This window comes from Quercus suber, unplaced genomic scaffold (genome assembly GCF_002906115.3).
Source record: "Quercus suber isolate HL8 unplaced genomic scaffold, Cork oak 2.0 scaffold_797, whole genome shotgun sequence".
Classification (NCBI taxonomy): Eukaryota; Viridiplantae; Streptophyta; class Magnoliopsida; order Fagales; family Fagaceae; genus Quercus; species Quercus suber.
The window spans coordinates 49,638-63,070 of NW_027070232.1; the positions used below are offsets into that span (position 1 = coordinate 49,638).

Sequence of the window (13,433 nt, forward strand, 5' to 3'; positions counted from 1 at the left end):
AGTATTACTACCTCCATCTCTTCAGCCGGTTCTGTGACCGTCCGCTGTTCTTCTACGCACATCGCCTGATGGTGATCTTCCATTTCTAGCATGGCAATGTAGCACTCTCGGGCGGTCGCCTGGTTCCCCCGCAATTCTCCAATCCCATAGTCCGTTGGGAATTTGATCATTAGGTGGTACGTAGATGTGGCTGCTTTCCATGAGTTTAGTGTGGGTCGTCCGAGAATACCGTTGTAAGCGGAGGAGCAGTCTACTACGAGGAACATTACATTCCTAGTGAGTTCCTGCGGGTAATCACCCACCGTTACCGGGAGTGTGATGGAACCGATTGGGAATAACCTGGTTCCTCCGAAGCCAACCAGGGGAGCGCTTGCCGGCATCAATCGTGCTCTGTCTATCCCCATTTGCTGGAATGCCGGATAGTATAGAATATCTGCTGAGCTGCCGTTGTCGATTAGCACTCGGTGGACGTTGTAGTCCCCCACACGTATACTGACGACCAGCGCGTCGTCATGCGGATGATGAAGTCTCCTTGCATCTTCTTCGGTGAATCCTATAATAGGGCTCTCCATTCGCGTGGTATTGGGCCTTGAGCCCGTTATGTGGACGTTCAGGACCGATCTTAGGTACATTTTTCGAGCCTTTTTGGAAGAAACGGTGGATGCGGTTCCCCCCACTATCATCCTTATGTCTCCGATGGGGGGTCTCGGACACTCGTTATCCCGCCGGGGGGCCGGCTCTTGGTGATTATGATCCGTTTTCTCTTTGTTGATGAATTTCTGCAACTTCCCTTGTCTAATGAGGGCCTCAATTTGGTGCTTTAGATCGTAGCATTCGGTCGTGTCGTGGCCATGGTCTTAGTGGAAACGACAATACTTGTCTCGCGACCGTTTGCTTGGGTCGCTCTTTAGTTTTCCCGGGAATGTCAGCTTCTCCTCATCTTTGATTTGCATTAAGACTTGGTCAATCGGGGCGTTCAGGGGGGTGAAACTTGTGAACCCTCCACTTGGGGGTTTTGGGCGCCTGTCGTCCCTTCTGTCCCCTGTCCTTTGTCTTTTCTGCCCTTGGTCCTGGCGCATGTCCGCCTGGCGTTCTTTCTTCTTGGGCCTTTCTTCCCGTGCGAGCAGCGCGTCTTCCGCGTTCATGTACTTGGTAGCCCTGTAGAGTACTTCTGACATGGTTTTGGGGTCGTTTTTGTATAGCGAGAACAAAAACTTGCCCTCTCGCAATCCGTTCGTGAAAGCTGCCACCAGTATCTTGTCGTCGGCTTCATCAATTGAGAGGGTTTCCTTATTGAAGCGGGTTATGTAAGATCTTAGCGTCTCGTCTTCTCTCTGCCTGATGCTCATCAAACATGCTGTGGACTTCTTGTACCGGTGTCCCCCTATGAAGTGTGAGGTGAACTGGGCACTTAGTTCTTTGAAAGTGCTGATGGAATTCGGGGCCAGCCGACTGAACCAAATCCTTGCGGAACCCTTCAGTGTAGTTGGGAAGGCCCTGCACATGATTTCGTCCGGCACCCCCTGTAGATGCATCAGGGTTTTGAAAGTTTCCAGGTGATCAAGAGGATCCTTCATTCCGTCATAGCTATCTATATTTGGCATGCGAAATTTGTGGGGTAGGGGGAAGGAATTCACGGCAGTAGTGAAGGGTGAATCGGTACGATTGACCAGATCGTCAAGGTCACTTGAGACTCGCCCCTTGAGGGCGTTCATCATGACCTCCATTTGTTCCCTCATTGCCTGCATCTCGGCGGCGATATATGGTGGAGTCGCATCCGTGAGGGATGGCATGCTCACGTGCTGCCTCTCCGGCCTGCTTGGGGCGTGGCTGCCCTCAGGTCTCTCCTGATTCCTGTTTGGAGCGCTAGTCCCTTCCTGATCTTCCGCTTGGCCATTTGGTCCTGCATCCTTCTGGCGCAGCTGTTCTTCCAAGTCGAGATTCCGTTTGGTGAGACGCTCCACGGCGGCACCGAGAGTCTGAACTTGTCTCTCGAGGGCAGTCGTGGGTGGTTCCTCTCCTTGTACGTCATTAGTAGTTGCCATAGAGCGAGTGAGTACCATGCAACCCTTTAGTCCAGGAAACGATAATGTGGCTTAATCACTTAAAAGCGTTCCCACAGACGGCGCCAACTGATGATGCCAAAAATATCAACAGTGAGTTGCACAATGCTCGTACCCTCGAAACGACACATGCACAGAGAAAAGAGGACCTAACAGAGAGCACCGGTGTGGTGCCGGCCAAATACCCTCCGAAGGTCAAGTTAGAAAGTATGCTCACAACTCTAGAGTGCTAGAGAGGGTTAATTATGCGTACCTTGGCTTATGAGGGTATTGGGGCTTTTATAGTGGCTTGAGGTTGACATTCCTTCCTTGGTGCGGAAGTCTTTTCCTTATAGGACTCTTCTTGTAGAGTCCTAAACGTGATGAACAAGCCTCTTCCTTATGCGGAAGATTTTTACCAAGTATATACGATTTCCAGAATCCCACTAGCGCAAGGACTCTATTTGGGCCCTTATGTGAATGGGTCTAAATAACTCCCATTAGGGGCTCAGTAGGCCCGTGGACAACTAGCCCACCATTCTTCACCCCGTCCATATCCGGCCCGTTCACATCAGGTCCGTCCACTGGAGGCTCATGCAAATGATGGATCCGTTCATCATGAGGCAAGCGGACCACATTAAAGTCCGTTCAGTCACATAAGACGTTCCAAGATATTTTTCCCCTTTCAATATATATATATAATTTTTCTTTCTATTTCTTTTCCCTTTCCAAACCAAATTTTAAAAAAAAAAAAAAAAAATTCTCTTTTCTTTTCTCATTTCCTTCCTATTTAGTATTTACAAGCATATATGCTTGAAAAATTTACTTTTTCTTTTCTTTTCCATATCATATCCTTCCCCTTAATATTTTGTTTTCTCTTTCTGTAGTTGTAACCAATCACAATGTAAAAATATAAAGAAAATTAAAAAATGGCTCTTTCCTTGCCCTCTTATTTGTCATTTCCTTTGCTTCTGGCAAAATTTTACTTTTTTTTTATAAATGTTTGAGTTAGTAAATTATAATTTATATAATATTGTTTTCATATTGACACGTTTTTTATTTTACATTTATCAATTCAAAAAAAAAATCACAAATCACAGCAAATATCACCTCGAAACTTACAAAAAAAAAATGTAGTTGATTCTGTCCTACACTTAATGTTTATCAAACAAAAAAACACGTATTGAATCTATTGAAAAATCAACTCACCTTTCCGTTCCAATCAGTCTCTGTGCGGGTCGCAAATGAGGTCGATGGACCCAGCCCCACTTGGGCTCACAACTTATTTGTTTGTTGGGCTGAATTTCCTACTATGGGTCGTTCTCCAACTAAAGGCTCAATGAGATCACTTTTCTCCTCTTCAGCAATACACTACTTCCTCTTCCTCCCCTAAGATATTCTCTCTATTTGAATTTTCTACTCTCTATCTTCTCTCCCCTTTTTTCAACCAACCTCTCCCTCTTATCCTCCCCTCCTATTTATAGTTCAAAGTTCAGACGTAGGTCATCAATGCTCTTATAGTTAGTGTGACAGAGGGTCCAGTAAGGTTTTCTATAAGTGGGAGGTCAGGTATGGGTGGCTTTGGGACTTGGTTCCCACCTCTGTCAGTAGCTCGGCAGAGTCGGTGCGTGCTTAGTGTTACGGAGGGTCCAATCAGGGGGATGATAAGTGAGAATTTAAGCTTGGATGGCTTTGGGACTTGGTGCCCACCTCCGTTGATAGCTCGGCAGCGGCGCTTAGAGGGACTTCTCTGAACAAAACAAGGATGACGCACCGTTCAGTGACCTTTCCCAACATGCTCGGTAAATATATGCCGATCATAACTTTAGTAGTGAAGCTTGGGCCCCCGAACCGCGTTAGTAAGCGCTGGGCTTTTGGGCAAATGAGAGTTGGGCCCAATTACTGTACACTTGAAGCAGAGATTAGGGACTGAGTGGGCCTAACTGTTTGGATGCCGCACAGTCTCCTTACAGGTTCACACCTTTTATGGAACATAAATATAATGAAACAGAAAATTTCAGAATTTATTAGAACCGTTGAATTGGAATGTTATGATTGATAAAATGAACAAGGCGTTTCTTAAATGAGAAATGTCTATTGTATACACTCACACTAAAATTGTGACTTGAAGTTAGATTTTCAACTTGAAAATTATAACTTCAAGTTATGATTTTTGTGCAAAAGTGGTAAGTATGTGGGGCAAAATGGGCAAATGCCCTTTTCGTGCAAAAGAATCAGTGTTTTGTCCCATTTCCCAAACTAATTAGGGAAATGTTTGTAACTCGATTTTCTCAAAATCGAGTTTCAATGTAAAACTCAATTTGTAGAAAATCAAGTATGGGGCGATCAAACTTAAAAAAAAAAAAAAAAAAAAAATGCATGGAACTCGAGTTCATGGATCTCGAGTTCCATAAAAAACGCAACTATAGGTATTTAAAACACTACTATAGGGCTTCCTATGGAGCGATCAGACTTAAGAAAAAACTTGCATGTTAAAACGCCACTATAGGCCTTTAAAAAATTGCATAGAACTCGAGTTCATGGAGGTCGAGTTCCAAATTTTTTTTTTTAATTTTTAATTTTCAGTTTGCTATAACTCAATGTTCCAAAAATCGAGTTTTAAATTGAAACTCGATTTTGAGAAAATCAAGTTACAAAAGAGGGAAATTTCCCTAATTAGTTTGGGAAAGGGAGCAAAACACTGATTTTTTTGCACGAAAAGGGAATTTGCCCATTTTGGCCTAAGTATGTGTAATATGTGTATGAAATAGACATTTCTTTTCTATAATTAACCTTCCACCAATTATAAGTTCAAAATATGACAAGTTAAAAAAAAAGATTGGGGAAAATTTATGGACATAATGTGGATGACTTTGAAAACGATGGGAAAAGAAATAGTAAATCCAAATAAAAATGATACATAGGGTCCGTTTGGATACAAATTATTTTTACTGAAACTGAAAACTGAAAATACTATAGCAAAATAATTTTTAAATGTATAAATAGTACCGTGAGACCCATTTTTAATATTTTTAAATACATGAACAATGCGTGAACAGTGTATGCACTGTTCATGAACAGTAAATTTTGTCTATAAAAGTCAATAATTGCGGCTTTTTAAAAGAAAAGAAAACGCGCGTATGAAAACGCCGACGCCGGATCCAAACCCACACATAGTGTGCATTTGGCATGATGAAATTTGCCAACTTATTTTACAACTCAGCTTATTTTTTATACTATTCATGAGTCGCATTGTACTTTTTGATACTATTTGTAGGTCCTACTGTATTATTTCAGCTAACTTTTACTATCTACAGTACTTTCAGTAAAAAATTTTCAGTTTTAGCAAAATAAACAGATCCCAAACGGACCCATAGTGTGCGTTTGGCTCAACTTAAAAAGCCATCTTATTTTACTATTCAACTTATTTTTGTTACTATTCATAGGCCTCACGACACTTTTTGGTATTATTCATAGGTCCTACTTAACTATTTCAATTAACTTTTACTTTTATTTATAGTACTTTCAATAAAAAGTTTTCAATAAAATAAATGGATTCTATACAGATGCATTTAGTTCCAACTTAAAAGGACAGTTTATTTTATTATTCAGCTTATTTTTATTACTATTCATAAGATCCACTGTACTTTTTAATACTATTCATAGGTTCTATTGTACTATTTTAATTAATTTTTATCTTTATGAACCGTACTTTTAGCAAAAAATTTTTAATTTCAGCGAAATAAAGTAAATCTCGAACAAATTCACAGGTACTCATAATCGGCCAAATCAAAAGTCCGATAAAAATTATGACACACAAGGCAAAGCGGAAAGACCAGAAACACTGTTATCATTATTTTTTTTTTCAAAAATATTATTATTATTATATATTGCATTTCCCGGAAAGACACTAAAAACTAAGCTTTTACTTTGTCTCACACGCTGCCGAGTTTGAGGCCACCATCCAACACGTTATTCTTGCTCCGCAAGGTATACTTTTTAATTTTTATACAAAAATGTCCAAGGAAAACAACCTTTTTTGTATCTTTATTCTCTTCCAGTCACATTTTTTCTTCTGGCCACTTGTTCCGTTCTGTTCTATATATATGTTGACGAAACATATTAGTCCATCCAAAGTCTATCAAGTCTTGCACACCCATCCTCTCCTGCAGAAACTGAAACACCCCCACAAAAGCAGCACAAAATTATGGAACTCGTTGGCTCTTCAAACCACGGTATGTCAATCTGGTTCTCACACTACTGCTCTTCACTCATGTACTCAGGTGCTGATTTTCTCATGAACCCAGTTTTCCTACGTGGGTTTTCTGGTTCTTTACACCTGGTATTGTTATTTGTGTTGTTTATCTCATGGGTGTGCAACAAATTCAAGGTGGTCCATAGAGAAGGTTCAAAGGAAAGGTTTAATAACAGCAAGAGCTTGTGCTATAAACTGGCTCAAATTTGTTGTTTGGGTGTTTCTGTGTTAAGTCTAGTGTTGTGCTTATTGAGTTACTTTTATTGGTATAGAAATGGTTGGTCTGATGAAGGGTTAGTGACCCTTTTCGATTTAGCGCTTAGAACACTTGCTTGGGGTACACTTTGTGTTTACCTGCGTACCCAGTTGTTTAATTCAGGTGAATCAAAGTACCCTTTTTTATTGAGAGTTTGGTGGGGTTTCTATCTCTGCATTTCTTGTTATTGCCTTGTCATTGATGTTATTCTTTATAAAAAACATGTTAGTTTACCAGTTCAAAATTTTGTATCCGATATTTTCTCTGTTGTTTCGGGTTTGTTTTTCTGTTATGTGGGGTTTTTTGGGAAGAATGAGGGTGAAGATACCCTTCTCGAAGAACCTCTTTTGAATGGGGATTCTAGTAATGAAGCTGAGTCAAATAAGTCCAAGGGGAATGAAAATGTAACCCCTTATTTGAATGCTGGATTTTTCAGCATTCTTACTTTTTCTTGGATGGGTCCTTTAATTACAATTGGCAATAAGAAGACATTAGACCTTGAGGATGTTCCTCAACTTGGTCCTAGTGATAGTGTCTTTGGGGCCTTTCCAAATTTTAAGAATAAGCTTGAGGCAGAGTGTGGTACAAGTAATGGGGTGACCACATTGAAGCTGACAAAGGCATTAATCTTCTCGGCGTGGAAAGAGGTTCTCTTTACAGCCTTCCTTGTGATTATGAACACATTGGCTTCCTATGTTGGACCATATTTTATTGATAATTTTGTTCAATACCTCAATGGGCGACGGAGCTACAAAAATGAGGGCTATGTTCTGGTTTCAGTGTTCTTTGCTGCAAAACTTGTGGAATGCCTCACACAGAGGCACTGGTTCTTTAGGGTGCAGCAAGTTGGAATTAGAGTCCGATCAGTATTGATCATAATGATCTATAATAAAGGTCTAACCCTTTCGTGCCAGTCAAAGCAGGGCCACACTAGTGGGGAGATCATCAATTTCATGACTGTTGATGCTGACAGAATTGGTGATTTCAGTTGGTATATGCACGAGACGTGGATGGTTCTTGTTCAAATTGTTATTGCATTGTTACTTTTGTATAGAAATGTTGGGCTTGCTTCAATTGCGGCTTTGGTTGCAACCGTATTTGTGATGTTGGCCAATGTTCCTTTGGGCAAATTGCAAGAGAAGTTTCAGGACAAGATAATGGAATCAAAAGACAAAAGGATGAAGGCAACGTCTGAGATTTTAAGGAACATGAGGATTCTAAAGCTTCAGGGATGGGAGATGAAGTTTCTGGCTAAAATCATGGAGCTCAGGAAGACCGAGGCAGGGTGGCTGAAGAAGTATGTTTACACTTCGGCAATGACCTCTTTTGTCTTCTGGGGTGCCCCCACATTTGTGTCTGTGGTCACTTTTGGTGCTTGCATGTTGATGGGGATCCCACTTGAGTCAGGGAAGATATTATCTGCACTTGCAACGTTTAGGATTCTTCAGGAGCCCATCTATAGTCTTCCTGATACAATCTCAATGGTAGCTCAAACTAAAGTGTCCCTTGATCGAATTGCATCCTTCCTTCGCCTTGATGACTTGCAGCCTGACGTGATAGAGAGGCTTCCAAGAGGTAGTTCCGATACAGCAATAGAGATTATTGATGGGAAATTCTCTTGGGATTTATCATCCTCAAATCCAACATTAAAAGACATAAATTTGAAACTTCAACATGGTATGAGGGTTGCTGTTTGTGGGACTGTTGGCTCAGGCAAGTCAAGTTTGCTTTCCTGTATTCTGGGAGAAGTACCCAAGATATCTGGGACTGTTAAGTTGTGTGGAACAAAGGCCTTTGTTGCTCAGTCACCTTGGATACAAAGTGGCAAGATTGAAGAGAACATATTGTTTGGTATGGAGATGGAAAGAGAAAAGTACGAGACGGTCCTTGAAGCATGTTGCTTGAAGAAAGACCTAGAAATTCTCCCATTTGGTGATCAAACTGTCATAGGTGAGAGGGGAATCAATTTGAGCGGTGGGCAGAAGCAAAGGATCCAAATTGCACGTGCTTTGTACCAAGATGCTGATATCTATCTGTTTGATGATCCTTTTAGTGCTGTGGATGCTCATACAGGATCCCACCTATTTAAGGTAATTTATTTTCCTAATCTAATGCTGTTACATTGTGTTAAATGAGTTTTCTTTATTGTTAATATGTACATATTGTTGTTTTTTTTATTTATAATATTAATTAGTTACACCAGCATCTAATGGGTTTTGAACCCACGACCTACCCTCCACCCATTTCAATGCAATAAGTGTCATTTAGGTTAGAGCTTATTGACTATTTTGTACATAAATTTGTTTATTTACACATTTGAAGATGGCTTTTTGTGTGTGATTTGCGGTACTTCAAAATCCATGCAGTAGTATTGCGCTTTGTTTTGTTTTGTTTTCTATATTTGTTGCATAACTTCTTTTAAATTGTATGTACTTCTATATGGCAGGAATGTTTACTTGGTCTTTTGAGGTCAAAAACAGTTGTTTATGTTACTCATCAAGTGGAGTTCTTACCTGCTTCTGATCTTATATTGGTGAGCTATTCAAATTTAGTTTTTTTTTTTCCTCAGCCTTTCATTTATGAACATAATTTCCCTCTTATCTATCTGTGAACTTAACTTAGAACTTGTTGTTAGGTCATGAAAGATGGTAGGATTACTCAAGCTGGAAAGTACAGTGATATTCTCAATTCAGGAACTGATTTTATGGAACTTGTGGGAGCGCATGAGAAAGCTTTGTCAGCACTTGATTCCACTGAGGCGGGGTCAGTTTCTGAAAGTACAAGCGAGGAAGCCGGAAATATGTCTAGTACGAATGGGGTTGTGCAGAAACAAGAAGATAAAGATGTTCAAAATGGTAAAGCAGATGATGTAGTTGGGTCAAAGGGACAGATTATCCAAGAAGAGGAGAGAGAGAAAGGTAAAGTTGGGCTATCAGTCTATTGGAAATATATCACTATGGCATATGGTGGAGCTCTTGTGCCAATTATATTGCTGGCACAAGTTCTCTTTCAGACCCTTCAAATTGGAAGCAATTATTGGATGGCCTGGGCAACTCCTATCTCACAGGACATGAAACCTGCAGTCAGTAGCTCCACCCTAATTATTGTCTATGTTTCTTTGGCCATTGGAAGTTCTTTTTGCATCCTCGTGAGATCCATGCTTCTTGGAACAGCTGGGTACAAGACTGCCAGTCAACTCTTCAGTAAGATGCACTACTGCATTTTCCGTGCACCCATGTCATTTTTTGATGCCACTCCAAGTGGACGAATCATAAGCAGAGTAAGTGGAAAAATGCGTTTGATGGTTCTTTATTGGGTGCTTCTGGCTTAGTTTGCAAGTTTTTCTTTTTAATATATAGCTTTGTTCTTCATTTTAAGTAATTCTTTCTTCTTCTTTTTCTTCTTATCTCTCTCTCTCTCTCCCTCACACACACACACACACACACACAGAGACATTTGTACATTGAAACATAAATATTCTTTCAGATAGATATAATAGGTTTAAAAATATTTATTAAATAAACTGTATGTTTCCTTGCAGGCTTCTACAGACCAAAGTACAGTGGATTTGAGGATGCAATATCTAGTTGCATCATTTGCCTTTTCAATGATCCAGCTCCTTGGAATTATTGCAGTAATGTCTCATGTTGCATGGCAAGTTTTCATTGTTTTTATCCCTGTGATTGCAACCTGTATCTGGTATCAGGTATACCATCTTACTTCGTCAGAATATTGTCTTAAGAATTACAGAAAAATAGCTTGATCACATGACATCTCATTGAGTTTCTTGATTAATGAATACTTGTTGAACAATGTGTTTCCTTAAGATAGATGTTTTCCAAGTTGCTAGATTGTTGTGTATTTTTCCGTGCCCTTTTACTCTACAATTTTCAGAATTTTTTGGGGTTAGAACTATGGAAGATCTACTAATTATAATCCTCAATCAAACCCAACTCCCATTGTAATATTACAGTGTATTATTGTCATTTTCTTTTGTGGAGAGAGTTGTTCACACAAACTTGTTATCATGCAGCAATATTACATACCTTCTGCAAGGGAACTATCTAGATTAGTTGGAGTGTGCAAAGCTCCAGTGATACAACATTTTGCTGAAACACTATCGGGGGCATCAACCATCAGGAGCTTTGATGAAGAATCAAGATTTAGGGACAAAAATATGAAACTTGCAGATGCAAATTCTCGGCCAAGGTTCAATATAGCTGGTGCAATGGAGTGGTTGTGCTTCCGCTTGGATGTATTATCTGCAATCACATTTGTCTTCTCCTTGGTTTTCTTAGTCTCTATACCAGAGGGAGTCATTGATCCCGGTTAGTATTTACCATCTAGTGTCTACTAACAGTCCTCGCTCTTGATTGAATCTGTAAAGGAACTCAAACCATACTTTTCTAATTGTATTTCTTTTTTGTTTCTTTGCTTTCCTTTCTCCTAAAGGCATCGCGGGCTTAGCTGTGACATATGGACTTAATCTAAACATGTTGCTAGCCTGGGTAATATGGAGTCTTTGCCAAATGGAGAACAAAATTATATCAGTAGAGAGAATTTTTCAATACAGTAGTATACCAAGCGAGCCGCCACTTGTGATAGAAGAAAGTCGGCCAGATCATTTTTGGCCATCACATGGAGAAGTTGATATTCGTGATCTCCAAGTCAGTTCTTAGTTTTTTATCACCAAATAAAATCATATTATGCATATGGTTTGTTCATGGCTTTGAATTTTTTTTTTTATATGTATATTAATTAATGCTAATGGTGCAATTTAGGTACGGTATGCCCCACACATGCCACTTGTACTACGTGGCCTCACATGTACTTTCTGTGGAGGACTGAAAACCGGCATTGTAGGGAGAACAGGTAGTGGTAAATCAACTCTCATACAAGCACTTTTCCGGATTGTTGAACCTGCTGCTGGTCAGATAATGATAGATGGCATCAACATCTCCTTGATTGGACTACATGATTTGCGATCAAGACTAAGCATTATCCCTCAAGATCCAACCATGTTTGAAGGGACTGTAAGAAGCAATCTGGATCCACTTGAAGAGTACACAGATGAACAAATTTGGGGGGTAGGTTGGTTTCTGTTTTGGTAATTGAATGAATTCTCTCTTTATTACATTTTCCTCATAAATCAGGTGTGCACTACTTTCAGGATTTGTAGTCAATAGATGGGATCTGCTAATGCTATTTATATAAGTTTTGGTTATAATTTTTCCCCTTAAATTGTTTTAGGCTTTGGATAAGTGTCAACTTGGAGATGAAGTTAGAAAGAAAGAAGGAAAACTGGATTCTACAGGTTTGCCTTTGCAACTGCTTATGTCAAATATTTAGAGCGATGTTGTGGAAATATATTGCTTATATTCTTATAAATGATGCAGTTAGTGAGAATGGAGAAAATTGGAGTGTGGGTCAGCGGCAGCTGGTCTGCCTTGGCCGTGTGCTGCTTAAGAAAAGTAAGGTATTGGTGCTTGATGAAGCTACTGCATCCGTTGATACTGCTACAGATAATCTGATTCAGCAGACCCTCAGGCAACATTTTTACAACTGTACTGTCATTACAATTGCACATCGGATAACTTCTGTTCTTGATAGTGACATGGTTTTGCTACTAAGTAATGGTTAGTATGACCGTTTTTATTTTACTATTGTTTCTGCTCGTATGGTTCTTTCATAATTAGAATGATTTCATTGTAATCCTCTAGTGCGGTGGAATGGAAAGTGTGAAAAGGCTGCATATCATTCTACTTGGACGCACTCCCTTAAATTTATATAGGGTTCCTTGAATTCTCAATAAAGACTTTGGAATCCACTAGATTAGAGACAATAAACTGACTGAACTTATATTGATATAATATGATTATCGTTTTACAGATTACTGGCTTATTTAAATGCTTCCAAAAGCTTATTTTCCTGGCAATAAACAAATTCTAAATGATGCACACCAAAATAGGACTCTAATTTGACTAGAAAAGCCTTCAAATTACAAATAAAACCCAACTCGTAAAACTTCGAAAATTACATGAAAATATCAAATGTATTAACAAATAATAAAAATAGACCTTATGTTTTGTCTTACATTATATGGCTTAGAAACTCTTCAATCTTTGTGCAGGGCTTATTGAGGAATATGATTCTCCAACAAGATTGCTTGAAAACAAATCATCATCTTTCGCTCAACTTGTAGCAGAGTACACTGTGAGGGCAAATTCAAGTTTTGGAAAGTAAAGTGGATCATGCTTATTTGTGCTCAATTTGACTCTGGCAAGTTTGTTGATGATGACGAAAATTCAGTGATTCTATGAGAAGGATATCAGTGAGATTTTGCTAACCTGGCTAGTGGTTGGTTTGTGTTTTATGGGGTACATTTAGTACATTTCAGATAGGAGATGATCATAATAATGGTTATTGATAAGATTATTTTGTTGTAACTTTTAGGCTTGAAATGAAACCTGTGTTTTTGGCATATTTTAGTATTTTACGTCTACCAATTGTGCCAAAAAAGATGTGTTCAGCTTGTTAGAGTTTTAAGAGCATTTATCCTTTATTTTTACCAGCCATAGAAAAATGAAAATAGTAAATGAGACTTATAAGTGTTAGTCCAAACTCTTCTTAAAATGATGTGATTATGTCCACTTTTCTTAAAAAATTTATTACATGCCATGTATTACACACATCGTACACATATTTCATTTAATATATATTGTAAGGACTAGTTTTGGAACTTAGGCCCACCAAGACCAGTAGAAACTAGTCCAAAACAATAAATTTGTCAGAGAGAAGATCTTACAAGCAAACTACTAAACTAAATGCAGGCCTTAGATAGATTGGGTTCAAGACAATAGGATTAAACAAACAAATCAAC

The 13,433-nt window shown here is 39.2% G+C and overlaps 2 protein-coding genes across 2 annotated transcripts; one reads left to right on the plus strand and one right to left on the minus strand.

Annotated features, from left to right (window-relative positions):
• Window positions 1–857: 857 nt before the first annotated feature.
• Window positions 858–1,793, minus strand: LOC136064906 (uncharacterized). Its single transcript, XM_065767350.1, has one exon. The coding sequence runs from the start codon at window positions 1,791–1,793 to the stop codon at window positions 858–860; it is 936 nt and encodes a 311-aa protein (XP_065623422.1).
• Window positions 1,794–6,136: 4,343 nt separating this feature from the next.
• Window positions 6,137–13,034, plus strand: LOC112021047 (ABC transporter C family member 3). Its single transcript, XM_024053612.2, has 10 exons — window positions 6,137–8,643; window positions 9,000–9,086; window positions 9,189–9,833; window positions 10,095–10,259; window positions 10,587–10,881; window positions 11,006–11,220; window positions 11,335–11,640; window positions 11,804–11,867; window positions 11,950–12,189; window positions 12,684–13,034. The coding sequence occupies exons 1-10, from the start codon at window positions 6,250–6,252 to the stop codon at window positions 12,794–12,796; spliced, it is 4,524 nt and encodes a 1,507-aa protein (XP_023909380.2). The 5' UTR covers window positions 6,137–6,249; the 3' UTR covers window positions 12,797–13,034.
• The last annotated feature ends 399 nt before the right edge of the window (window positions 13,035–13,433 follow it).

What these genes read in the sequence shown, in the direction of transcription:
- LOC136064906 (XM_065767350.1), bottom strand. Translation starts at nt 1,793, where the DNA reads ATGCCATCCCTCACGGATGCGACTCCACCATATATCGCCGCCGAGATG.
- LOC112021047 (XM_024053612.2), top strand. Translation starts at nt 6,250, where the DNA reads ATGGAACTCGTTGGCTCTTCAAACCACGGTATGTCAATCTGGTTCTCA. An exon ending in CTGCTTCTGATCTTATATTG is followed by an intron (nt 9,087 to 9,188) that starts GTGAGCTATTCA and finishes ACTTGTTGTTAG; the next exon opens with GTCATGAAAGATGGTAGGAT. An exon ending in CAACCTGTATCTGGTATCAG is followed by an intron (nt 10,260 to 10,586) that starts GTATACCATCTT and finishes GTTATCATGCAG; the next exon opens with CAATATTACATACCTTCTGC.